This window comes from Ambystoma mexicanum, chromosome 4p, assembly GCF_040938575.1.
Source record: "Ambystoma mexicanum isolate Mex_15411 chromosome 4p, UKY_AmexF1_1, whole genome shotgun sequence".
NCBI classification, from domain to species: domain Eukaryota; kingdom Metazoa; phylum Chordata; class Amphibia; order Caudata; family Ambystomatidae; genus Ambystoma; species Ambystoma mexicanum.
Window position 1 is genome coordinate 201,195,481 of NC_090927.1, and position 27,414 is coordinate 201,222,894.

Below are 27,414 nucleotides of genomic sequence, written 5' to 3' on the forward strand. Positions count from 1 at the left end.
TTCTTTGGCTTTGTTTCTTTTCTCATTCTCCCTTTCTCTAATCTCTTCATTTTCTACATGAGTATAATCCACAAGTTGTGGAAGCCGGGTTCTAGGTTTATATTGTATCATCAGTTTAACAGGAGTGCGCCCAGTCAACTCATGCGGGGTATTCCAATAACAGTTTAGCATTTGTGAGATGGCTTGTGGCATGGACATGAGATCTGTATCAGCCTTCTGACGTGTTCTCTTTATTGTGGCCATGAATCGCTCCACCATGCCATTGGCTTGCGGCCACAACGTGTTCTCTCTTGATGGCGGAAACCCAAATGTGCTGCAAACATTTTGAACTCCTGTCCTTGGAAAGGTGGGCCATTGTCCGTTTTGACTGTTAGGGACTCCCCACTTACTGAATAACTCATTTATTACTGTCACATTACTGTTACCACATGGTGGAATGCTGTAGACACAACATGTTTGACTAGGGGAAATCGAGAGTATTCAACAATAGCTATCAGTAGATGACGACCTTCTTCTAATGGCCCGTAAGTCTATTGCCACTCTTTGCCAGGGCCCATCTGGCATTGGAACTATTTGAAGTGGGCATGGGGGCCTATTTGATGCGGTCACTTGACAGTGGCCGTGCTTTAGGGCATCTTCCACTATTGTATCCATGTGTGGGAACCACACTTCATTCCTCAGAATCTTCTTAGTGTTCGCAATCCCCCTACGCCCTTCATGCGCTATAATAACAAGAGCTTTCCTCAGACTTTCTGGAGCCACCAGTCGACTCCCTCTAAGTAGTATCCCCTGATCCGTTGTTGCCAATTCACTTTGTATTCTTGCCAGTCTCTGCAAATACCTCCTGTCCACCTCCCCGTTCTCAAAACTTTCGTGACCAGGCACCGCCATCTTAGTATTGGTAAGTTGAATGGCCACTTGGATGGTGGGATCAGCTCTACTCCTTTCTGCAAACAGTTCTTTTGTGATGGCCAGGGGAAGGGTATTGAGGCATAGGTATGCGATGTATGCTTCTGGCTCCAGCTGCATCGCGGCTTCAGGCACCCCGCCTGGGTGCCGAGGGAGAGAGTGTCTGCAGGATTAGCCTCCTTCCCCGGCTTGTGAACTATGGTATAATCATATTCCTGTAGGCGGATACCCCACCGGTCAATGCGAAATGTCCAAAGAGGGACAGGAGAGCCTGGTGGTCCGTAACAAGGGCAAATGTTATTCCAATGATAAAGTGGTGACATTTTTCACACGCCCAGACTGCAGCAAGGTTCTCCCTTTCAGCCTTTGAATACGCCTGCTCAACACTGGTCAAAGCTCTACTGGCATACATTACAATGGGTCTGTTGGACTTTCCTTTCTGATCTGTTTGAGCCAGGATAAGCAACAAGGCCACCCGGACTAGCATCCACTGTAACTTCGGTATCCCAGTCAGGATTAAAGTATGCTAATTGGCGATCGTTGGTAAATTCACTCTTGATTGTGTCAAAGGCTGTTTCACAGGCTTAATCCCACATGAACATGGAGTCTTTCTTGAGGAGTTGTCTGAGCAGATTGGTCAGCACTGCGTAGTTTGGGAGGTAGCGGGCGCAATAACCCGCCATTCCTAAGAAAGGCCGCAATTCGTCACATCCTTTGGGGCCTTCAAATTGATAATGACATTGACCTTATCTGGATCTGCTCTGATCCCTTTGTCAGAAAATGTGTCCAAAGAAACAGACTGCTTATTGATGGTACACTTTGGTCCATTAAGGGTAAGACCATTGTTTTTGTTTTGGAAGAGGTTGCAGACTTGTCGCAGTGCTTTGTCCTGTTGATCTTGAGTAATGCCAAATATCAAGATATCACTATAATTGCAAGCATTTGTGACGGGCGCAATGAGTCGTTTTATTGTCTCCTGAAATACGTCAGCTGCTGACGATATGCCAAAGTTAAGATGTTTATCGGAAAATACCTTCATGCGTAGTGAATGTAGTTATGGGTCTGGATGCAAGATCAATCATTAGTTTGCAGTGTTGGGAACTCGCATATCCACACACAGACGAAGCCGCCCATCCGACTTGGGCACTACCACCAGAGAAGATACCCAAGGAGTAGGACCATCAACTTGTTCAATGATGTCATTTTCAAGTAACAGTTGCAACTCCCAGGATACCCTCGCCTGGAGATGGAATCCTCTTCATCGGGGATGCTACGGAACAGGGTGTATAGTGGGGTCAATGTGTAGTAGTATGACCGTGTCCTTCAACATGTCGATACCTTGAAGCAGCTTTGGAAAGGTATCTTTTAACGCTTCAATGTCTAGTTCCTTTCGTGACAGAGCCTGCAACCTGTGAGTTTGCGTAGGAAATCCTTGTATTGTTTCTGATTGATCAAAATGGATATCAATAAGCTGTAGTTCAGTAGCAGTCTTAAAGCTGAGGAGGCATCGTCTTACCGCTGGGCTGTTTATGACATGCATAGCGATGGAGACACATTGTCCTCTATGGACTAAGTCGCACCAAAATTGTCCCTTGGATTTAGAGGCTGGACTGCACCCCACTGAAAGATTTGGGCTTGTGACGGTTGCAAAGGGTATGTGCCTGATATGACGTTGTAGGTCTTCTCGTTCATCACATTTACAGTGGCTCCTGTGTCTATAAGAAACGGCGTATGTTGTTCTCCTATGTACACTGTTACCTTCGGAGCAGCACTGTCATCAGAAGTATCATGAATGAATCTCACGTATTCTCTACTATATCTACCGTATTCATAATATAGGTCTGCATTTAGATGTTCAACTGGAGGATTTTCATACGGATCTTTGACAGATATCTCTCTCCTTTGTCCCTGATTCTCCCCTTAGTATGCTTGCGAGTTACGATCATGTTCTAGAATCTCACGTTCAGTTGCTCCAATTTTTAAGTTTCCTACTGCTCTGATTAATCCTGGTTGTGCCTGATGTGTTGTTGCATTTCTGTTAGGAGTAGGCTGTATGTTGTCCCTTTCCTGGTATGACCTTGCACTAGAGGATCTCAGTATGTCAGATCTTTTATTTGGTATCGACTGTGCATTGGGTCTGTATGCTGGTAGCAATGGAGCTCTTTCTCTACACATGGTCTGGAAGTGGTTTTCCTGGTCACATCACATGCACATCAGATCGAGGGCCAGACATTGGCGTGTATGTGGAAATTCAAATCCGCACCCATTGTCTTTCCGGAGGACTTCTCTAGTTGCCATTCCAAGTGCCTTGACGGGGTGGCAGGCTTGAGTATCACGATTCCCTTTTCACGTTGGGTCCCAGGGCGGCTATGGTATCCAGTTTTTTGGGGGTTTTCAATATTGGTTGCTTGTGTATCAACTCTCTCATATATTCTTGCTAATTCCAGGGCATCCTTAAGAGGTAGAGGCTTTTTCAAGAGGTGTTTCTGAAATTGTGATTATATGCATCCTTCAATCTCTTAATCTAATTGGCTCATCGTCACTTAAGTTTGCAAATTCGCAGTATGTTGTCTTCCTTTGTAGTCGTAGAACAAATTGTGCAGTGGTTTCAAGGGGTGCCTGTGTGCATTGGTTATAAATATGTAACATTCGTTTTCCCGATTGGGAGGGACTACCAATCGTCCACTAATGGCGGAAATCAAGAGTAGATATGTTGTTTTTTCTTGAGTTGGAATGGCCTTAATGACACTTTTCACCTCTTTTCCTACTAAAGTTATAAATATCTCCAGTTTGTTTGGGGCATCCTGGTTCCCCACTGCTCTCAAGAATTCCTCAAATTCATCTATCCATTCTTGCCATCGCTGCACTTGATCTTCCTCTGGTTCAAGTGTAAACGGGTTAGGGCGACCTAAGTAACTAACTGGGTTTGTAGGTGTCCCCATTGCATTTTGGGCTGGTACCGCATCTCCACTTGCGCTACTCAGTGACATGGTTGCTTATCTTTTATTGTGGTAAGTTCACTCTCCTTCCTTATGTTTCTTGGATCTGTGTATATTTTTCCTTCTGCTGTATAAACTTGATTTATAAACTTGATTTATACAGGTCAAGCTTTGGATGCTGTTTTAGAGCTGGGAGAGCTGGGCACCCCAATAGGTTTCAAGTATTTTTATTGTTTTATTGTTCCATGCTTTTGAATGCTTTGACGTGTGCAACCCTTGTTAATTATGTATCTTTGTATGTCTTTATCAGCAATTATTTAATTGTGCAATTGCTTGATAAAACTGTTGCGCTTGTGCAGTCTTCGATTGTTTAATTCGACTTTGTTGAGTCTGCGCCAAGACAAATATAAATGAAACTGTCTGCTTTCAAAGCGGTGTTACAATAAGAGAAGTGCTTTATTCATGCTGCATTGGCATGACAACGTTCGTTTTGTCAATAATTGAAACTGAAACAAATATGGCCATACGTCTTTTTATGTTCTTAGGTCCTTTCCTCTGAGTCCATGCGTTGCATGCTAATCCTAGTGCTAATTCAGAATTTCGTTGTCCGAGAGAATGCACGGCAGCGTCTGCAGTCCCCATTGCTGTACGTGTTTGATATAGTCCATGGATGTCATGCACCCGCTGCTCATGAGACCACCACTCCAAGAGTGACGTCTTGGAGGCAAAAGCGAAGAGTACGCAACTACCATCCAAGTTGGCGTAATTTAATCCACAAACTAGTATGGTATACAGTCACAATCTCCAATTAATCATGATGACCATTGATAATCTTGTAAATCCATTATGTCAAACCTTTAATACTAAATTGATATGCAAATTGAAAAATGTATCTTGGGTAGCCACATGTTCTGCGTTTTTCTTAAAATATCCTAGGACTTCAGTTCAGTAAATCAATCAGAGTGGTGAAGTATTCGTGGGCTGCAAAGTTATACAGATAAATAAATGGAATTGGCACACAGTGGACGTTTTATTAAAGTCAACATTTTTTTACTGGAACTCTTTTATGTGGAAATGATGGCATGCATCTGCTTGTTTAGTGCATGCATTTCTTTTGCAGATTTTGCGCAAGAGCATTTAACGGATTCAGCGTAGTGGCAGTGTATAGATTCTTACTTCGCCTGAATATTTAAGAGCCTCCTCACCACTGCTGTGATATTCCTCACTGTTTTCATACTGGTGGCTTTCAACATTGCAAAAGACATCAACTCTATAACCGTCTCAAGGTATACAGTAAAACCGCCTCACTGGCATCATACTTGGGGTCCCAATACATGCATGTTGGTAACAGTCAAATACAGTTGTATTTTAAAGAACTCCCACTTTTAAAAGACCCTCTATTTACAGTTCTGGAATGCTTAGGATATTTTAAAAATGAGGTATCTAAAATAATTCCGTTCCCACCATACCTTTTTAATGTGGGTTTCAATTATGTTTTTTACTGCGAGTCACAACAAATCTAAAGACAAAAATGCAGACTGCAAGCATTGGCTTGTTTTTTTTCCAGTCTGATCGCAGTGCCTAACAGCTACACGTAAACAAGATCACGTATATGAATCTTCACAGATTGATTTACGATTTAAAAAATATCTTTTCTCGTAAATGCTTTATGGCACGTTTAACTTGATCTTTTAATCAACATCTCATATGTAAACGAAAGTGCACCCCCCCCAAGCCTTCGGATAGATTAACTGTTTGGTTTGATTAATGCAAATGTGCACGATATATGTCGGGAAGTACAAGTACCGTGAATCTTCCTGCTGAGAAAAAGGACATGCTTCCAATACAAGATGCCGTATCGGTTCACAGTCCGCTTAGGTTCTTAAAATATAAACGCCCGCTTAGATCACAAGTATCTCGGAGCTCTGGTGCCTCCCAGAAGTGCAATTTGTATAACAAGGGTTTGCGTATTTTACTTGTCACACTCGCACAATATGAAACATGGCACTGGTGTATGCTTTATAGTGCTCCCTACTCTCTGCCTCGAATATTGTATCAGCCTGTACCATGTGCCACCTACGTCTCGCCAAGGACAATTCTCCCCCTCGCCTCCAACTCATTTGTTTATCTGAAATCTAATGTTTGTAAGTCGACCAAGATTCAGTTCTGCAGATTCTTCTCGGCTGGCCACATGCCTAAAGAAACCAAGAAATACCACAGCCCAACAGTTTGCATACTTTAATCTTCTTATTCAAATGTGAGGGTTGGAGATAGAACTAGGAAGGAAATGTACTGTTATCAAGTCCAGCGACAATATCGCAGGACCGAATCCAGTAACGGCCAAAAACTCTGTAAACGTACTGAGCGCCAAAACTATTCAACGCTTCGATATGTTGCATTCTCGAAGCGCCATACTTCTATAAACCGCCTGCATTAATTTGCTGGCAGCTAGCCAAGACATACCCACCATTCAATAGTTTTCATGAATCCTGTCCAGACTAATTGTTTGCATTCATCTGCTCAGTGCCATTGGCAAATAGGAGCAAATGAAATGTTTACTTGAGGTGGGGAGCATTGCGCCTGTGAGGAGTGCTGTAAGAAGAGGATTAACGGGGATCTCCTTACTAGAGTGCCAACCACTATTAGTTATCACTGGCATGACTATGTGTAAAAATGCAGCCTGCTGAGACAGCTCAGTCCTGCCTTTTTTAAATTCAAGAAACTATTCCAACCCCTGCATCAGAACTACATATACAGGCATGAAAGTGGTTTGACATTCCACATTGGGGTGGTATGGGAATCTAGGAATGAAGAGGTAGTTGGTCTGGTGAAACAAGAATTGCAGTCACGTTATTTGTAAATTACTTTATTTGCCAAAATGTTTTATCTGTCTGTAACGATCTTTCTGATGTTTGTTAATCTGCTTAGAATCACATGCTGTGCATAGGTCCGACATCCAGTGGTCACTGCGGAGTATTGCATTTTGTTTTTCGTAGTCGAAAAGGGACGTTGACAAGGCGTGTCTGAAATACTATCCCTATAGTGACGTGCGTTGTACCCACAAACCCTCACGCGTCGAGGTCCCTCAGATTGTTTTTTTACGCCCAGCTACTGGTCGCCTTTACGCGGAGCTCCTCGGGAGCCATTGCAGATTTCATCTCCTCGACCTTTGGTCGTTTTCCTATTTAATTATAACACATCGATCCCTCCCTCGACGCAGTTGTGAAGCTGTCTCCGCCGAGCAAGATCTTCGACAGAGGGGACGAGCGGAGGAGATCCTTCGGCGTTGCCGAACACGTGGCCTGGCCTCGCAGGCCAAATACAGTAGGGAGAGTGGGGTCGTGGGACATCTCTGGTTCTTTTCTGAGAATGCCTTTCCTTTTCCCCTTCCTTTCCCTTGGGGTCGTTATCACGATTTATTGCCTCGGCTATGGAGAGGACACCCTTTAGGTTTTGCCCGCTTTGCAAGGGCAAGTTTACTTGGAAGGACACGCATTCACGGTGTAACCGCTGCTTGCCCCTCGATCACAAAGAGGAGGGTTGCACGGCTTGTCGGCTTCTTAAGCCAAATACTCTAAAAGACCGTAGGGTCAAGAGGTGGGCGGCCTACGCTATGTCGAAGGCCGATTCTTCACCCGCCGCTGCTACCACCGACAGTGACGAGGAACGTGATAACACGACCTCCGCTACGGAAGTCGTACACCCCTCTAAAGAGCGCTCGCGCTCTTCGTCGTCTGTCCCCGGCCCCGACGGGCTCGGCTCACGCCCTGCTTATGGGGATGAACACTCCGGCGACACTGACGCACACGATACCACACATAAGCACACAACCCATGGCTCTTCTTCGTCAAAGACGAAGAAAGCATCAGCGCCCAAGGAGACGCAGGTTCCACCGGCGGCCTCCTCGGACCGTTCAGGTTCCAAGCCCCTCTCGCAACCGCAGCCATTACCAGCGACTGGGCTTTCGGCAAATAAGGGCGCCGCCCCCAAACCATCGGCCGGCGCGCACCAGCAGAGAGCGCACGCCGCCGTAGAACGATCGACACCCGTAACGTCGAAACCACAGCCCTCCGCTGACAAACGAGTCACAGAGAGCTTGGCGAGGATCGTTGTAGCCGACGCCCAGAAGCGTACGCCGAAAGACACGTCAAGCGCTACGCAAAGGTCGAAAGACACGCCGAAAAAGCCCGAAGAAAGACAGGGACTACCCCCTTCAGTCGGGGGGACCCCCAGCACACCGGAAGGCTTTTCGGAAGGCGACGGGACACTTTCCTTGACGTTGTGGGAGAGGTCAAGCCGTTTTCAGCTAGATGACACTAATTTTCCCCCGCTAGACCGCTCTGGGGTACCCCATGAAACCATGGAAAGGCTCCATCTCTGCATGGAGAGAATGGAGAGGTTTATGAAGACCCAGAACCCTCCTACTCCTAAGAGAACAAGAGAGGGGCCTCAGGAGGACCCCAGGGCCAAATATCCGAGACTATTCAATCCCCAGCAGGACACAGCCTCAGATTTCCATAATGTGTATGACCTCACTGGTGAGGAACAATACTTGGAGGAGGAGGATGAATTTGTGGACGATGAAGAGGGACAGAACCAGGAGGAAGGTCTGGAAGACAGCCCAGACATGGTAGGAGAAGGCTTCGGAGAAAATCCAGGAGGAGGACCTTCTCATCACTGGCAATCCCCATCAGTATATTCGGACACTGATGTCCTGAACCTAAATCCTCCTGACAATTCATCTGTTAGAAACACGTCTCCCATTGACGATCAGCCCACATTTAATGCCCTGTTGCGCAGAGCAGCAGCGCATTTCGAACTGGACACTGGGGAGATCTCTCCTGAAATAGACTTTGTGGAAAGAGTAATTAAGGAGAAACCCCCGGTCAGCCAGACCATTCCCCTCCTCGCTTCAGTGAAGAGAAGAATCATCCCTTCGCTATCCACACCCGCACTAATCAGAGGAGTTAATCCAAGAATTGAAAAACTTTTCACTCCTTCACCCTCAGACCCGCTGTACATCAGGGGAAATTCCATTCCGGATTCCCTTGTTGTAACTAATACAAGGAAGAGGGCAGGGGTGCCGCTGTCCACCAGCGAGGCACCACCTGACAAGGAGGGCAAGAGGTTATATGCGCTTGCAAAGAGAGTCACATCCTTGGCTGCCTTTTCGGCAAGAATTGCGAACAACAATTCTTTTCTAGCTAGCTACGCGGACGCGCAGTGGGCCAAACTGCGTAAAGACGCTGAAGAAGCGCCGGAACCACTACGTACACGCCTGCTATCAACTATTGGCGAAGGAACCCAGGTCAACCAGAGTATTGTAAAGAACTCTCTGGATGCTGCAGAGACAGCGGGACGTTTACTCCTAAAACGCCATGTATGGCTGCGCAACTCAGGGTTCAAACCGGAGACACAGGCGTCTTTAATAAATAAACCTGTTGAAGACTCAAACCTCTTCGGGAAAGCGGTGGATGAGGCTCTGGAGATGGCTAAAAAAGAGTTCGATACTATCAAAACTCTTGACCAGATCTCTAAGCCCACTACCAGACGCGGCTATGGCAACAAACGCTTTTTTCGTGGCCAACGCCAACAGCAGAATCGGCAGCAACAGTACCCTGCCACCAATTACCAGACCAATAGTGGGCAGTACAGCCAAAGAGTCCAGCGCCGGGGCAAAGGGAGAGGTCGGGGGTCCACCCCCAGAGGCTCCCAAGCCCCCAACAACACCAAGTGACGCGAAGATTCGCGTCCCCTCCCATGCAACACCGGACGGGGGCCGGATAACATCCTTTCTTCCAGCATGGGAGGGAATAACGTCAGACCGCTGGGTACTTTCCACCGTAGCCCAAGGATAGTGCATCAAATTCAACAGTTCCCCAACATACAGACCCCCGAGGGGACGACGCATGACACCGGAACACCTTGCCATCCTTCTCCAAGAAGTACAACTACTGCTGGAAAAAGGAGCCATAGAGGTCGTGCCTCTATCTCAGGTAACGGAAGGTATTTATTCAGTGTACTTCCTTGTACCCAAAAAGGATCTAACCATGCGTCCTGTATTAGATCTGCGCCCAGCGAACAAGTTTATCAAACCCCAGAAGTTTCGTATGGTGACCTTGCAGGAAGTGATCCCACTGCTATCACAGGGAGATTACATGACAACATTGGACATGAAAGATGCATACTTTCATATTTTAATGTTGCCAGCGCAAAGAAGATACCTCAGGTTCATGATAGAGGGCAAACACTACCAGTTCAGAGTAATACCCTTCGGCATAGCATCAGCACCAAGGGTATTCACGAAGGTACTGGCAGTGGCAGCGGCCCACCTGCGCAGGTTGTCCATCCCAGTTTACCCTTACCTCGACGACTGGCTCATAACAGGGGATTCTTATGAAACATGCTTCTCCAATACCCAAAAGACTGTAGACCTTTTGTTCCAGTTGGGCTTCTCCATCAACGAAAAGAAGTCCAGCCTAGACCCCAGCCAAATCAAACAATTCCTAGGGGCTCTAATTCAAACAAAGGTCGGCCTCGTCTTCCCCTCCAACGAGAGGGTCTAAAACATGCTGTTTTAGATCCCTCAATATGTGACCGGTCGAGAGGTGACGGTACGCAAAGCAATGCGCTTGCTAGGCATGATGGCGTCGTGTATTTATTTGGTACCTCACGCGCGCCTGCGCATGCGCCCTATGCAAGAGTGACTCAACAGCCAGTGGTGTCAGGCCAGCGGACTATGGGACGATCTAGTGGTGGTCTCGCAGGCCTTGGTTCTCTCGCTACGGTGGTGGACAAAGGAAAACCTGGAAAGAGGGAAACCCTTTGCCACACCCGCGGCGGAAGCCACTCTGACCACAGACGCATCCCTCACAGGATGGGGGGGCTCACCTATCCCATCAGACTGCTCACGGAGTGTGGACTCTGAACGTAGCATCCAAACACATAAATCTACTGGAGCTACTAGCTGTGTTGAAGGCGCTAAAAGCCTTCCAGGAACACCTACAAGGCAAGACTGTGCTGGTCCTTACAGACAGCACCACAGCCATGTACTACATCAACAAGCAGGGGGCACCCACTCTCCAGGACTGTCCAAACTGGCCCAAAATATATGGAAGTGGGCTCTCAAACAAAACATGTTCCTACTGTCACAACATGTACCAGGGGAACTCAATCTGCTGGCAGACAAACTCAGCAGAGATTTCCCCCTGCCCGAAGAGTATGAATGGCGACTGCACGAAGTCATCGTCTTCGACGTCTTCACACAATGGGGATTCCCAGAAATAGACCTATTCGCAACCCTGGAGAACTCGCAATGCCTAAGTTACGCCTCCAGGTACCCCCAGAACCAATCCAAGGGGAACGGTCTGTCGATGCAATGGTCAGGGAAATTTGTTTACGCTTTTCCCCCCGACTCCCCTTCTCAACAAGGTGGTGCACAAGATGCACCAGGAACAAGTGACCATGATACTGGGGGCCCCAATGTGGGCCCGACAGCCATGGTTCGCTCACTTGATGGAGATGTCTCTATCTCCCCCAGTGAAACTCCCCTGCCCGTACAACATGCTGTCACAAGACAAGGGCAGGACTCTGCATCCATGCCCCCAGAACATGAACTTAGCAGCTTGGCTCCTGAGATCATAGAATTCGGACATCTACAGCTCCCGCAGAGATGCATGGACATCCTCAGGGAAGCCAGAAAACCTAACACTCGCCACTGCTATTCTAGCAAGTGGAAGAGATTTGTCATCTGGTGCAGAGGAAAAAGCATCAACCCGATTGACTGCTCTCCCACACATATTGTTCTATACCTGACCCACTTATTGGATTCAGGTCTAGTGTTCAATTCCATTAAAGTCCACCTAGCGGCACTTTCTGCATACACCACTTCCCAACTCAAGGTGTCGTGGTGGAAGATCCCTGTTATAAAGGCCTTCATGGAGGGAATGAAGAGAATACACCCCCCGATAGCTGACCCAGCTCCCGGATGGGACCTTAACGTGGTACTTATCAGACTCATGGGCTCACCTTTCGAACCCATGCACAAAGCATCTCCTAAAGACCTCACTCTTAAGACTGCTTATTTAATAGCTATCACCTCCATCAGGAGAGTAAGTGAACTACAGGCTCTTTCTGTTCTAGACCCCTTCGTTACAGTTCAGAGATAAGGTGGTTCTATGCACGCACCCAAGGTTTGCTCCGAAATTCATCTCGAAATTCCACGTAAACCAGTCTATAGAACTGCCAACGTTCTTTCAAAATCCTTCCAACTTGGTTCTACATGGAAAGAACCAGACCACCGAGGAAGACTAATCAGTTCTTCGTCTCGGTGTCAGCAGGAAGAGAAGGGGATGCAGTTTCAAAGTCCACTATTTCTAGATGGATTGGTCAATGCATCACTCTCTGCTATACTCTTGCTAAGAGAGAACTGCCCTTTAAGCCAAGAGCACACTCTACTCGAGGCACGGGGGCGTCCATAGCATTCATTGCAAATGTTCCCCTTGAGTCCATCTGCAAAGCGGCTACCTGGAGTTCTGTGCACACCTTTACAAAACACTACTGTCTAGATGCACACTCGAGATCTGACTCCCAGGTGGGACAGGCAGTATTAAGACATCTTTTCTCTACTGTTCCTTCTCATAACCCACTGCCAACGCCGGGTACTGCTCGCTAGTCTATGCACAGCATGTGATTCTAAGCAGATTAACAAACATCAGAAGACAATGCATTACTTACCGTAAAAGCATTTCTGATGGTTGTATCTGCTTAGATTCACATGCGCCCACCCTTCCTCCCTGCTCCGATGGAAGGAACATAGACTTCCTTTTATATCTCTTTTCTGTACTCACTCACATCTAGAAGGCTCCCTCAGGGCAGAAAAATACAAACAGAGGGACCTCGACGCGTGAGGGATTGTGGGCACAACGCACGTCACTATAGGGATAGTATTTCAGACACGCCTTGTCGACGTCCCTTTTCGACTACGAAAAACAAAATGCAATACTCCGCAGTGACCACTGGATGTCGGACCTATGCACAGCATGTGAATCTAAGCAGATACAACCATCAGAAATGCTTTTACGGTAAGTAATGCATTGTCATACTGCTCCTGTTAAGAAACAATGCGACACCAGGAGCCACCACAAAGCAAATATCAAGCGGAAATCTCAAGAATCGTGGCATTAAAACAATGACCACTTGGTATAGTAATGTAAAAGGCTTCTTGAGCATGGTTTGGCAGAATAAGAGGAGGGTTTGGAGCACAGAGTGAGGCAGGTGATGTGGTTAATAGCATGTGTCACTTGAGGACTGACGTCAAATGTTTGGATTTGTGGCCAATAAGGCTCATGATCGGGATGAATGTACCCCTTATTGAGCGACATACAGAACCATCAACTCTGGGCCATATTCTAATGTAGGTGTGATGAGTAGCTCACGCCACTATTATGTGCCTGAGATTCTAGTGATATGGGGTAAATGCGAAGTCTCCCTAATTTTTCCAGGAACACATTTGTTGGATGGAATGTTTACCCACGGCTTAGCAACGCCCCTGTTTACCACTAAAGGCTCAATGTATGTTCTACATTCTTATTCCCGATGAGGTAGGCATTGCTTTTGCCCTTTTTAAAGAGGTGCAGAAATAGTCTGAAGAATGTCCCTGTCATTTCTCATTTCGATCGGCACTTTCCTTGCTGTTTTTCCTTTTCTTTTTGTGTCCATAAACATAGGGGTGAACAAATGGCACATTGCTGTGGTGTTCATACTCTTCTAAAGTGTAAGTGGGACGGTAGTATAGCGTCTTGCATATAATAAGTTACCGTGTCTAAGGCGCTCCGAAAGAGCGGGATGGTGGGTTAGATTAGCTAGGAAAGTGGGAAAATGCAAGGTAGCTTTGCTGCTGTGTTTAGGCATGCAGTTCAAAACAGCCCAGATACTGAGATACTGTTTCTAGTTAGAGGTTGGAGCCATAATGTGCGGGGGGGGGGGGGGGGGGGTGGGGGGGGGGGGTGTTTTTAGTCACGATCTCCAGGCTTGGTGTTGGCCTTGTCTCAGGCCTGCTTGCCGCTTCGCCACTCTTCCATTTTCCTGCTAACACCGAGAGGTGAGTGGTAAGGTGCCCGGACCATTTTGGGCCCATTTAAAATATTTTTAAAAAGTTACACCTGCCGCCCTGCACACCTCCACCCTTCCCGGACCCATTTCCGATCCCCTGCTCCCAGCCTGTCCCCCTCCCCTGATTGGCTAACGCCCACATCTAACAGTCCAACCCCTCCAGGGCACCCCTTTGCCTGTGCAACCCCTGTGGGCGAAGGGCCCTAGGCAAAGGGCAGCTCCTACAATGGCGGCTCCAAACTGTATCTGCAGGGGAATCTGTGTTCAACTGTCAACCAGCAGCAACCACCAAAGTAAGTGTGGCATGGGTGGGGAGTAGAGCAATTACTCTACTCCGGAAAGCCCTTACACCCTACATTACCCTACCTCAAAACACAGCTTGCCAGGCGAATGTCACCAGCAGCACTCTTAGGGAATACTCAACACTATCATTCACCCATTATAAACTTACTCTCTAGTACAGGTATATCAAACCATCTTTGTCTGCTATAAAACGAAACCTACTGTATTATATTCTGAAACCTGCTGCATTATGAAACCTAGGCCTTTCTCCCACTATACAGGACTCTCAAATCCAGGCGTAGTCTCCTTCATACATGGTTTCATATACCATTAACCATTAGCCTGCGTCGCACCCATATAGTACTGTGAACATTAGCGTGCGTCACACCCAGACAGTATCGTGAATGTTAGCAAGTGCTACACTTTGATAGAATTGTGAACATTAGCCTGCGTCACATCGAGACAGAATTGTGAAGGTTAGCAAGTGCCACACTTTTAGAATTGTGGAGGTTAGCAAGTGCCACACTCAGAATTGTGAACATTAGCCTGTGTCACACCCAGACATAATTGTGAAGGTTAGCAAGTACCACACTTTGATAGAATTGTGGAGGTTAGCAAGTGCCACACTCAGAATTGTGAACATTAGCCTTCGTCACATCAAGACAGAATAGTGAATGTTAGCACGTGCTATACTTAGAACTGTGAATGTTAGCAAGTGCTACATTTGTTAGAACTGTGAAAATTAGACTGTGTCGCATCCACTCTGCAGGACTCTAAAATCTAGGTGTAGCCTCCATCCTTGTCTACTGTATGGTAAAACGTAATGTATTGTGAAACCTGGGCCCCTACCCACGTTAAATGATTCTAAAAATTTAGGTGTAGCTTCCAGCTCTGTTATATATTGAAACCCACTTATTGTGGAACCTAGGCCTTTCTCCCACTATACAGGACTCTCTAGGTATAAACTCCATCTTTGTTTACCATATGATGAAACACAATGTTTTATGAAACCTAGGCCTACATCTCCCACTTTACAGGATCCTCCAATCTAGGTGTAGCCCCCATCTCTGTCCATTATATGTTGAAACCCACTAATTGTGGAACCTATCCCTTTCCCCTACTATAAAGGACTCTCAAATCTAGGTATAGTCTCCATCTTTGCATACTGAGTGGTGAAATGTAATGCATTATGAAACCTAAGCCGCTCCTCTACTTTGCAGAACACTCAAATCTAGGTGGGGCCTAATTCTTTGTCTATTGTGTGGTGAAACATAGTGTATTGTGAGACCTGGGCCTCTCTCCCACCATACAGGATTCTCAAATCTAGGCATTTAGCCAAACTGCTAAGGTCAGCTACGAGACATACAACCCACGAACCAAAAAAGCTCAAAAGTTCTGCATACTTAAATCCTACAAAAACGCACACAACCACCTCTTGCACAGCAAGCCGCACGCGCTTCACCACACCGTAACTGCAAACACATGAGCTGCAACTACTGCACACAAGGACTGACATCGATACGATACTTGCACTAAAGCTCAGCGCACAGTGTAAACCGAACTAACGCTTCCAACAGGACAACACTTCTCTCACTATCCTACTCCCCCCTTCACCTTACTAACCCAACGTGCCTTCTCGTTTACAGATCCACCTGAGCACCTGGGAACGAATTCCGTTGGTGACGGTGCACGGTACAAATACCTTTAACATTTCAAAAAGTGACGTCGAAGGGGGGCGGGTTTGTAATATTATCCCTGTTGTCACTTGTACTGTACCCATGATCCGTCAAGCACCGAGGTTGGTTGAATTTCGTAGAGTTCATATTATAATGAAGATTGCCCATGCTTGCAGCGCGAGGTAGTCTTGATTCTAATAAAGACACAGGCAAGCATTATGCTTAACTTCCTTTAATACTGCAACTCACTGCATTTCAACTTCTGAAAAGTTTACACTCAACATTTTTGTTTTGCTTTGTAAACGAAAAAGATCAAGAGCTTAACAAAACTACAAATCCCCATGAGCCTCTTGTCCAGCATAGTCCTGAGGCTCTCTCCGTCCGCCATCAGTACCTGGGACCCAGTAGAAGTAGCCTCCGGATCGGGTCCCTTTATCTTTATTTTGGCAGCGATTCTCTGCCCGAACTTTTAACACAATAACTTCAAAAATTTGAAACACTTCTGAAACTTGTCAGCTCCATCTTCCCTGATAGGGGAAGGCCACGGCCACGCAGGTAAAGCTCAGCGTAGAAGGCTGGTCCAGAAGTAACAAAACATGCTCAACCTCATCTCCCTACATCTCAGGTAGTCATCTGCTCGTCTCCTACGAGAAAATGAGAATGAAATTGTGAGGGTTTGAATACGCCATTGTGTTTATACATTATAAGCATACTTTCAATCATTAAATCTTTCCTGCGTATTCTGGGCGGGATATAATGCTCGCCTCTGTGTCTTTAATAGAATCATGACTATCCTGGTCTGTAAGCATGGGCAATCTTCATTCTGTGTCAAGACAGGAGGCAAACATTATGCTGGTTCAAAGCTGTCTACCACTCTATTAGCCATTTGAGGGATAGGTTTAAAATTAAAAAAAGTCTTAAAGGTCGACTCAGTAGACCAGTCGGCTGACTTCATAATGTCTTGTAACGGCCCTCCCGCTGCAAATGCTCTAGAAGCCATTGATCCTCTGTCAGAATGCATGCAAAATGTGGGTAAGTCTATACCTGCCCAATGCTTAACCTCTTTGACCCATCTGGCTATTCTGGTTGTGGCTACTGCGTAATATGGCCTTCTACGCGCTATAAGAATCTGGGATACTCCTAATGGTCTAACATTGGCTGTCGCTAGCTCATACTCGTTTATGCATCGCGCTACACTTAGCTTCTTGTTTTCTGAGAAATGGGGGTAAGGAATTATTCTTGAATCGCATTTTGTCCTTTTGGATATACTGAAAGCTACGCCCTCCAGATAGAGAACCTTTCTGTCTATTTGTAATGCTTTAACATCAGATACTCTCCTACACGCTACTAAGCAGAGCAACATTGCTAGATTCCCAGACCGCTGGGACAGTGAAAGGTTGCTATTATCCGGCCAGTTGAGAAATAACTGAAACATGTCCTTCACGTCCCAGAATAATGAGTACTTGGGCTCTGGCGGTTTTTCGCAACCTAACTCCCTTAAGTAAACAAACTACTGTGTGGTGCTCTCCCAAAGGTTTGCCCTCTTGTCTATCATGCCCGCTGATATCGCTGATCTGTAAACCCTGAGTGTCCTGTCGACGCACCCGTTGTGAAATCGCTGATCTGTAAACCCTGAGTATCCTGTAGGCGCACCTGTTGTGAAATCTATCAGCCAGGGAATTGAGCACCTGGACTAAAGGTGCCGAAATGGGATCAATACTGTTCTGTGCATCAGTTGGACCAACGACTCCAGGCAGCCCCATAGCTCCAAATAGTGGAAGGCGCCCAGGAATCTCGAATGAAGTCTGCAGCGAGCTGCCAACTGCCTGGCAATTCCCATCTCTTCCTGAAACCCTGGATGTTATCAGGTGAAGAGGGTCTGTTTCTGTCAGGGGGTTGATTGGCCGCTTGGGCCGAGCAGAAGGTTCCGACTGTCGGGGATCCTCCTCTGGAAATCCAAAAAAAGTTCCATCACTACCGGAAACGAGGCCTGGGACTTCCACAGTGGGATTATTATCGCTAGTTTTGCTAGCTGTCTGCAGACTTTCGGTTAAGTCTCAGCATGATGAACGGTGGAAAGGCATAATGGACCGCTCTGGTCCCCACTGAACCCGGGTCGATCCGCCAGCTCAAGTACCTGGGCGTCTGTGTACGTTCAACTTGGACGCAAAGAGACCCATGTCTAGGGGACCCCAAATCCTCTGTTATGTTCCCCTGGTAAGTTTTCTGCTGATATTGTTAATGTGATGTTGTAGGCAGTGGTGCCCAAAGTCTTTCGCTAGCTCGGCTCGCATTCTGGACTTCGTCCATCCTAGCTTGTTTATGTAGCGAACCGCCGATATGTTGTCCATCTTCAGTAAGACGCAACAGTTGGCTTTGCCTTTGGTAAATGCATGTACGGCAAAAGACCCTGCAAGGAGCTATAGACCATTTCTGTGCAATAGAAGTTCTTCTGCAGGCAATTTACCTCTTGTTGCTCTCTTTCCGCCTCTGGCTCCCCAGCCGGCTTTGTTCGCATCTGACTTTATTACTAAATCTGGAGTTTCACCAAAAATTGCTAGGCCATTGCAAGGGTGGGGGGCATGGTAATGAGTCGCATGTAAAATGGGAGATCTCGAAGGAGATACTGTATTATAAATACTCAAAATATGTTCTAAAATGAATAAATACATTTAAAACAAATCAATTAAAGCTGTCGGTGTCCAAGAAACTGGTCTCTCTAATTTTAAGTGGATTCCAGTATAGATTGAAGATGACTATTGCTTTTTTCTTAGAAGATCCGGGTTGCAGCCAACCCAGAACTAACATTTGCGTGAATGGGTTAGGATTCTTTTCTTCCACCACTGTTAAACCCCGTCCCAATTTCACAAATGTCAGTAGGCCGGAATACGAATGACCCATTGCAACTCTGGTGGCCAGATTCAAAAATACAATGAAACCCTCGAATATTAGTTTAGTCCAGATCCAGGTTTCTTGCAAACGTTCAATAGTATCTTTGTTGAAGATGTGATGAACAAACCCTCTAGTGTTCCGGGAGCACGTTTTTATTGTCTTCATTTCCTGTTGTTCTGGATAATATCTTGAATTACAGATTGCTAAAGAGGGAGCAATCCATGACCAATCTTGTTCTTGGACTTGGTGGATTATGCTTGACATCCTGTCACTTCTTAATGATTCATTTTTTATCATCAAAGGTCACTCTTATTCCTGGCGTCAACTGGCTCAGAGATTTGTCTGGATACTTTTTTGTCTGGATACTTTTTTATCTGAAAGCATTGGTCTTGTTTTGCTTTCTCTCGCTTGTTTCCATCGAGTCACAACAAAACTGCATTTGTTATGTCATCCTCGTAGTTGTTTTTGTGGCCATAGGGCAACAGATCTTGTATTGCACTTAGCAATGTGGCTTGCACCAATCTTGAGTTGAGATATAGTATAACTCAATCAAATTGGGTTTCATTTACAAATTGAACAATTTGAATGTCACCTGAGACAATCCAGCAATCTAGAGCTATGATGCAAGAGTTTTGACATTTGCTCTGTTCAATATTAGACCGTCTCTACAGGTCAATAGCCTCTCAATCACAACTGTCAAGTATGGACGGTAGACCTTTCCTCAAGGTGATGGCACTGCTGGGTGGTCACGAAGTTCGTTAGGCTTGATGGATACCAATGTCAAATTTTTCTTTGTGATTGCTAGTCGCCTTTGCTCAAGTGTGAGAAACGATGATTTTGGACCACACTGCATGCGTAGAGGAAAGCCTATATTCAATGATGTCGGGAGAATGGATCTTGTTTGTTTGACCAGTAAAAAATTGAGAATAATCTCATATTGATTGATTGATTTGGTAGTTGATTGAGAAGGTTAATTCTGTATTGTCGCGATCTCATCCAATTCTCGCTGGATGAAAGGTTGATTTTGCAGTTCGGAGGAGAAACCACGGAGGCAGACTCTGCTGTCAATACACACTCTGGATTCTTGGTAATTGTTGAATTGGTCTTTCCTGTCAGATGAGTTTGTTGGCACAGCCACTTTGTCCGATCGAGTTAATAGTGAGGCAACCTGCACGGAAATAGGGCTCTATTTGATTTTGAGTTGGTCATTTCAACTGGGCCTGGTTCATGATTACAGTTGACTGCCGTCAGAGACTGGGCAGTAATGGAGTTCCGCACGAGGGAATCATGGTCCCGTGATTTCCTAAGCCATTTTTACCGTCTCGAGGCATCCATCATGATGCTTTTATCTTTTGTCTCACCTCTTGCGAGATCGTAGTCCTGCTTTTCACTGAGCAGATAATTCAGCTTCCTTTTTCTAGACGCCTCTGCACTTCAATTGTAAAAGATTCCAGGAATATTAACTTAGTCTGAATTAGGGCCAGAAGCGTGGCCTGATATCTGACCATGTCATTCATGCCTTCATATGGTGTCATGAATGGGTTCAACGCGATTTCTAGGGCAAACATTATGTCCACCTGTATCTGAGCCAAAGTCATTGTCAAGGTCTGTGGCTCACAGACCGTGTGATGCAAGCCCGGTCTGTCTCATTTCGTGAAGAGTTCAATGTGTATGAGTCTGTGTAGCTAAAAGTTGACTGATAAAGAACATTTTTGGTATGAGCAGGTGAGGTCACTCGATTGAGCTCTTCTGTAATCACTGTAGACGCAACAGATTTTTCACTAACAAATAGAGGGTCAGTTCTCACCTGTGTTCCGGGTGTGATTTGAGCTTGTGGCTCAGGGTCAAGAATCACCACTTTTGTTTTTATAAGATGTCTTGGAAATATTATTTCTTGAATCGCTAAGCCTTTTTTGCTGCACGATGGTCATCTTGATTTCAGCTATGTCCCGTCATAGCTGTTCTGCTAAATTGGCATGTTGAGCTGATATGTTGGATAAATACAATTTTTGTTGCCCGCAGGGGTACTGGCAAAGTTCATGGGTTGAGTGCAAGAGGCAAAGCGCTGATATTCTGGAGATTCCAGGCGCATTAATACCTCCTCTAGGAATGCATAGTCATCATCTTGAGAGAACAACATATTTTGCACACGTGTTGATGTGATTTCTAGCCGTTTTGAGTCAGTGCTGTGTAGCTATGAGTGGTGGAATTCCAGCAAGGTTGAGGGTTGCTCAGTGGTGACCATGGTTATGGGTGAGCTTTGCTCGTTGTTTATATTCATGTTTTCACCCACGGGGACAGCTGCGATAGATGTGATGTAGGCGGCCCTTCCTCCCATGGACTCTCCCGATTGTCATTCTATTCTGTCCCTCTTTCAAGAGGAGGAACAAGATTTTTAATGTGATGAATAACTATGGAGGTATTAGTTCTCATATTGGCACAATCGGGCAGCTTTCCCATCGGTGTGTTCAAAGCAGGACTATCAATTACGGGTGAAACGTTTCTAGTCTGGCTCAGGGTTGACTCGCTTACCTCAGGAACCGGAGTGGTTGTTGACAAACCATCTCTCAATTTTCCTTGTCGGCATGTGCAGAGGCTGGTCCACATCAAGAAATGCTGATAAAAGATCTTTTAAGTGGAATAAAAGGGCAGGTAGGCATCCAGTTTTCCACGCAGAAGTCGGCTTGGTCGTCCCCAGTCGTCCCGTTTACGTCACTACCACTGAGCCACTGAACACGCAGCACAACACTCTGCACCGCTCTGAAGGGGCCCTTGAGAGACCCTTGGATGTGGAAACAAGGCACAGTCAGCACACACGAATAGATACGCCAAACACGAGGTTCTGTTCCCAAAATCTAGGGTTTATTGCAATACAAAATAGTCCCAGTTGGCCAAGTTGTCTCACGCCCCGTGGTTTTGACTCGAAGGCATACGATCAATAGGCCTAGAAGTGAACGAATTAGGTCTGTATATCTGGATTTGATTTCAGGATTAAGTTTTCCTTTTAGCTATTTGTATATTTTGAGGTTATTGGAATTAGCAGTAGTTTCTAGTTTTGTTTTCCTGGTTCTTTTCTATGCTACGTTCAGTTTTGCTTGCTTTTCTCCTACATGTTTTCACAGCAATTTTCAGGAGTTGCTTTTTTGGTTTGGTTTACATTTGTTAACAACCATTTGGTGCGTCGTGTAAGGAAGATGTGTAGCATTTGTGCTCCATGTGTATCATGTGGAATATAGAATCTCTGATTCAAATTCCACAGGAAGGGAAAGGCAGTTGGAAGGAGCTGATGGGCACTGAAGGAGTGACAATAAAGTCTGATTCTTTCATCTTCTCATGCACACAATGGAGATATGAAGGGGGGATACAGTTGATAAAACATGCACAGTGTGACGTTTTTAACACAGTATACAATACTGTTAAAAAAGAAACCTTTGTGAAATGAAGCAAAAATCAAAATGGAGAATAATTGTTCAAAAATGGAGACTGCTTTTAGTCCATACTACAGGCTGGAATTTCATGGCAGTCAACATTGGACTCCTTCCACCTCCCTCCATGAAGTTCAAAAATCTTTACCTTCCTCATGCACTAGTTCATCTCATGAAAACCCCAGACTACGACCCTCAACAGGACCCCAATCCTATACGACGCCCTCTTATTCAGTACTCTTACATGTTCCCCCCCCCCCCCGGTACATGACCATTATAAGGATTGCCGCCTCCTACCTCTTGTCCCCTCCAAATATATGCTTGTAACACTTACTGATGTACCGCACTGTGTTGCTTCCCATAGCTGGTTCTCTCCTTAAACGTCCAATCTAAGTTATGTTATAATGTTAGTGCAATGCGAACTTGGCAAGAAGGAAAAATACAAATCTGAAAGGGGCTACTTGCTTGGGTTAGTGGAGGTGTACTGAGCCAGGCTGCAGTGGCGCAGAATGCTAGCAGGCCTGGCAAATCCCACTAGATCTGCAAGGAGAGTTCTTTGGTTTACATACTCGGCCTAAGATAAATTCATTTGCCCCATGGTGGCATGTGACATATTTACCAGTGATTTAGTTAAAATGATGCATGTCACCATAACCGCACTACATATTTACCGAATTTGATGTAGCTTCCTACAATGACTTGACAGAAGCTGTCATCTACCAGCACAAATAATGAAGATACAGGCATGACAAGTGACACCAATTTTGGTGCACATTTAAAGAAGTGCAGCCGGATGAAGTTCTAAGATCTGGAACCTTCCTACTCCCTTCAGAACTTAACTTTTTAGATAGCTACCTATTTTATAATTCCATTTGACTATATAGCTCTTCCACCACTAACTATGATATTGATTTCGATTCTGGTAGCCTTTCATTAAGTGTCCAGCCAAGAGACCACATTGGCAGTAACCAAGCCCTGCAAACTCCAATTACCATAAAATAATTAAATGGTTGATTTTGATGTGTCCATAATGGTGTATTTGATTTAACATCCTGGTTCTTGTTTTTTATACTTAGGTTGTCCGCACAGAAAAGAACAGCTTGAATAATCGCTTCCTGCCATGGGATGAGATTGAAACAGAAGCCATTCTTTCCATTGATGATGACGCCCACCTTCGCCATGATGAGATCATGTTTGGTTTTCGGTAAGCGGCCTAAAATCTTTTATGACCATGTCACAGATGGCCCAAGAAATACTCCAAGTCTCAGACATGGTTCAAGCGTTTTATTTGATTTTCCCAAGGCCCTTGGGGCCCTCTTTCTCTTTTGCTCTGAAAAGCACCAATCCTCCCTTGTCCAGGCATCCAGGCTAAAGTCTAAAGGCAGGACGCCTTCTCTGTCTAAATACCCTCAAGGACTTCCTAGACGGTCCCGACTCCATTCAGATGTTCGTAATCTAAAAAGGTGTATTGCATTGTGCCTTACAGACACTCTGCCTGATTAAATCCCATTTCTATCATGCCCTCATATGCCTCCCACTTTCTGGTATTCTCTCACTACTCTCCTCCCAACTCCACCCTCCTTCACTCCTATCTTTGCTTCTTACTCATCTGCCCCTCCGTCGTCTCTCACTCCGGCACCTCAACTCCAACCTTCGATGTTATTTTCTCCTTCTTCCACTCCCTCCTCTGCATTATTGTTCCCTCCTCTACACTATTACTCCCTCCTCTACACTATTACTCCCTCCTCCACACTACTACTACTCCCTCATTCACATTACTACTACTCCAAACTACTACTACTCCACCCCATGTTCTATTCTAGCACCCTCATTTCGCTCCCACAATCAATCACTTGACCTTTACTCCCTATGCACTCTCAAAAGGCAGTGCCACTTGCACTTATTAACCAATCCCTCACCTGCTTCAGAAACCACCTCCAGTCCACTCCACCGTCCTTCCTCCTGCTGGTCTCTTGGTCTGCTAACTCCACCTCCTCTGACTTAACCAAAAAAAACACACCTTGCTGTTTCTTGTTGCTGCTTCTAACCCCTCCCTGTTCCCTGATTGGTTCATTGGCCCGGTCCAGTCTGGACCAGTTCGACCAATCCAGGAAGGATCAGAGTTACAAAACATTTCAAAATGCGGGTTAAGCCCTTCCCCTTGTCCCCATGCTGGACCGCCGTGCTGCAGTAATGCAGACCTGTGCTGTAAAGTTTATGCTCTTGCTGGCAATTCTTTTACTGCCCAAAAAATAGCAGTAAAAGAATTGTCAATTTTATTTTACTGCACCCCTAACCTTGCCTTGCCTGCTTAAGGGGGGCTTGTATACACCAAAAGACAACACCCCTGAAAAGATGGCAACGGGGTGGCGCTCAGTTGATCTATCTAATCTCCTACTTACAATCAAAAGCAAAGGTTGTGAGGCGTCTGCCACCACATTATTAGGGTTCTCCAATGCGCTGCGTGCTGCAGCAGATCTAGTAGCCCCTTTACGACTTGTCCAGCCTCAGAGATTCCCTTCAGAGCCCTGGTTCTCAGAGAGCCTTAAATCTCTTCGTCTCACTATGAGGCAGGCGGAACGTGATTGGCGGATAGCGTATGACCCTAGCCTTAGTTTACGCTACAAATCATGTGCGGCTGCATATTCTGTAGCTATTCTGACAGCAAAAAAAGTTTTTTTTTGCTCAGAAAATTGAATCTTCAATCTACCAACTTAAATCGCTTTTCGCGGTGGTGAGATCTCTCGTCTGCAGCTCGATTGACCCCCTAGCCACCCCCACTCAAGTTTTTTTGTGATCTATTGGCTCAATCTTTTATTACAAAGATTGAGACGTTACATACTAATATTGCGAAGGATGCAACTACTACTGTCTCTAAAACTGTGACTGAAACACACGCTCCTATGAGCCAGACAGCGTTAGAGGGTTGGACTTCTTTTCCATTGTTTACGGAGTCAGATGTTCTCTCCGCTATACACCACATTAAGTCTGGAGCCCCTTCAGATACTATTCCCATTGCCGGTATGAAGGACATTTCCCTTGAGCTGCTCTGTGAGATCACTGGCGCAGTACTTGTGTCAAACAGGCAATATCCCATCTGAACTAAAGGCTGCCACAGTGATTCCTTTAATTAAGAAACCTTCTGGTATCTTCCGTTTCTTATGAAACTTCTTCTTTGGTCTCTCCCATGCTGTCGTCCTACATGGAATCGACTGGGTTTTTCGATCCTGCTCCATCTGGTTTTAGGCCGGGTCGGGGGACAGAGTGCCCTGGTCTCCGTTTCTGATGACATGGCCAGGCTGGTTGGTGCAGGAGGGGTTGGTGCCCTTATTCTATTAGATCTGTCAGCGGCGTTTGACACTGTGGAACACCCCATCCTACTTGACCGCCTGGCTCTGGTCAGAATTCCGGGCCAGGTGCACACCTGGTTTACCTCATTCCTGACCAAGAGTACTCCGACTCTTTCACTTCCGTTTCTCTCTACAATTTTTTCACTTCTTTGTGGTGTCCCTCAAGGCTCCTCCTTGACTCCTATTCTCCAATATTTACATCTGGCCGCTTGTGTGTCTCATCCGCTCCTTCGGCGTCAAGTGCTGTTCGAATGCCGACGACACTCGGATCAGTTTAGATCTTGATCAGGCTGAGGTGTCGTCGTGCCTGCGGAGGTCCCTGGCGTCCGTGGGTGACTGAATGAACCGCAACGGGCTGAAGCTGAATGGAGATGAGACTGAGGTACTGGTGGTGGGTTCTCCTCCTGGTCCCTCACTTTGGGTGCCTTCCTTCTGGCCGCCGCCTTTGGGCCCCCTTCCTGTCCCGGCTGAAAAGGTGAGGAATCTGTGTGTAATTTTCTTGGCTTCACTTTCCATGGAGTCACAGGTCCCCGCTGTCTGCAAAGCAGGGCATTTTCATCTCAGAATTTTGAGGAAGGTCCTCCCGTTGATACCTCATTTACATCCTCCTGTAGTTGCTGCCCTTGTGCTCTGTCACCTAGACTATTGCAGCTCTCTTTATTTGTCTCAACCAAAGGGCCTTATTCAGTGGCTTCAACGTCTGCAAAATATGGATGCCCGGGTCGCCACTGGCTCGTCTTATGGGGCCCATATTTCTCCTGTGCTGCGTTTTCTGCACTTGCTCCGGGTTTCCCAGTGCATTGTCTTCAAAGCTCTTTGCTTGGTACACTGTGCCCTGCATGCCGAAGGTGCTGAATATCTCTGTGATAAATTCTCCCGCTACCTTCCTATATGGTCCTTACGTTCTGCTACTGCAGGCCTACTTCTGGTTCCCAAGTTTTGGCGCTCTCGCATTGGTGGCCGCGCTTTCTCTGTCGCCTCGGCTTGGCTATGGAATAGCCTTGCGCTGATCCAGAAAAATTCTGTAAATCATTTTACCTTTAGAAAGGCACTGAAAACGAATTTGTTTTAGGATTATGATTGTAGGCGATGCTATTCTCTCTCCTTTTCAGTGCCATGATGCCCTCGGGCGAATGAGCGCTTAATAAGTTAACATAACATAACATTTTGGTGAAATGAATCCCCTGAAAGAGGTCCTGGAGTGTGACTGTAAGATGCAAAATCATGGCCAAGTGGTTTACAAGGGGATTTTGATTCCACTTGGAGACAAATTGGGGCATGGAACTGGATGTATATTTCCCCGTGCATTCCTGCTTGGCTTTTAAAATACCACACGGTTTTATGTAAGCATAACATTTTCATGCTGGTGTAAAACCAATGGATTGCCATGGAATTCCCTGTTTATTGCACCTGGCCTTTCAAAGAAAGGAATCCTAAGAATCTGCTTCAGTTTCCCAAAAACACATTGCACATTTCAAGCTACATTTTAAATTTGTTTTTCTTTCTTCTTCCACCAGCTGGTTTTCTTTGGTCTATGCAAAGCAAATGATTGTGTCCCCTCACATTGTTGTTGGTGATTTAGTTACTCTGTGTTTGAGCCAGAAGTCATCTGGGATTTCACCACGTATACGAACTGCTGGACTCGTGTAGAAACTGGGTCAGCTTGCCAAAGCACACTTTCCTGCAGAATCCTCCTTCACTTTGATACTATAAATTTCAAATAAATTCAGAACACCGCACAGATGGCATTCTGGCAAAGAGACACAAAACAATTGGTCTACCGTTGAGAGCAAAAGCCAACAGCCTCCTTCCACCCCACCCCATCACT

At 45.9% G+C, this 27,414-nt stretch overlaps 1 protein-coding gene across 2 annotated transcripts in view; it reads left to right on the forward strand.

Annotated features, from left to right (window-relative positions):
• The window catches only part of EXTL3 (exostosin like glycosyltransferase 3), a 450,609-nt gene that overhangs the window by 264,824 nt on the left and 158,371 nt on the right, over positions 1-27,414 (forward strand). For both annotated transcript variants that reach the window (XM_069605697.1, XM_069605698.1), the window contains exon 3: positions 23,313-23,440. In XM_069605697.1, the coding sequence (XP_069461798.1) occupies positions 23,313-23,440 (128 nt within the window). The remainder of the gene's footprint in view (positions 1-23,312; positions 23,441-27,414) is intronic.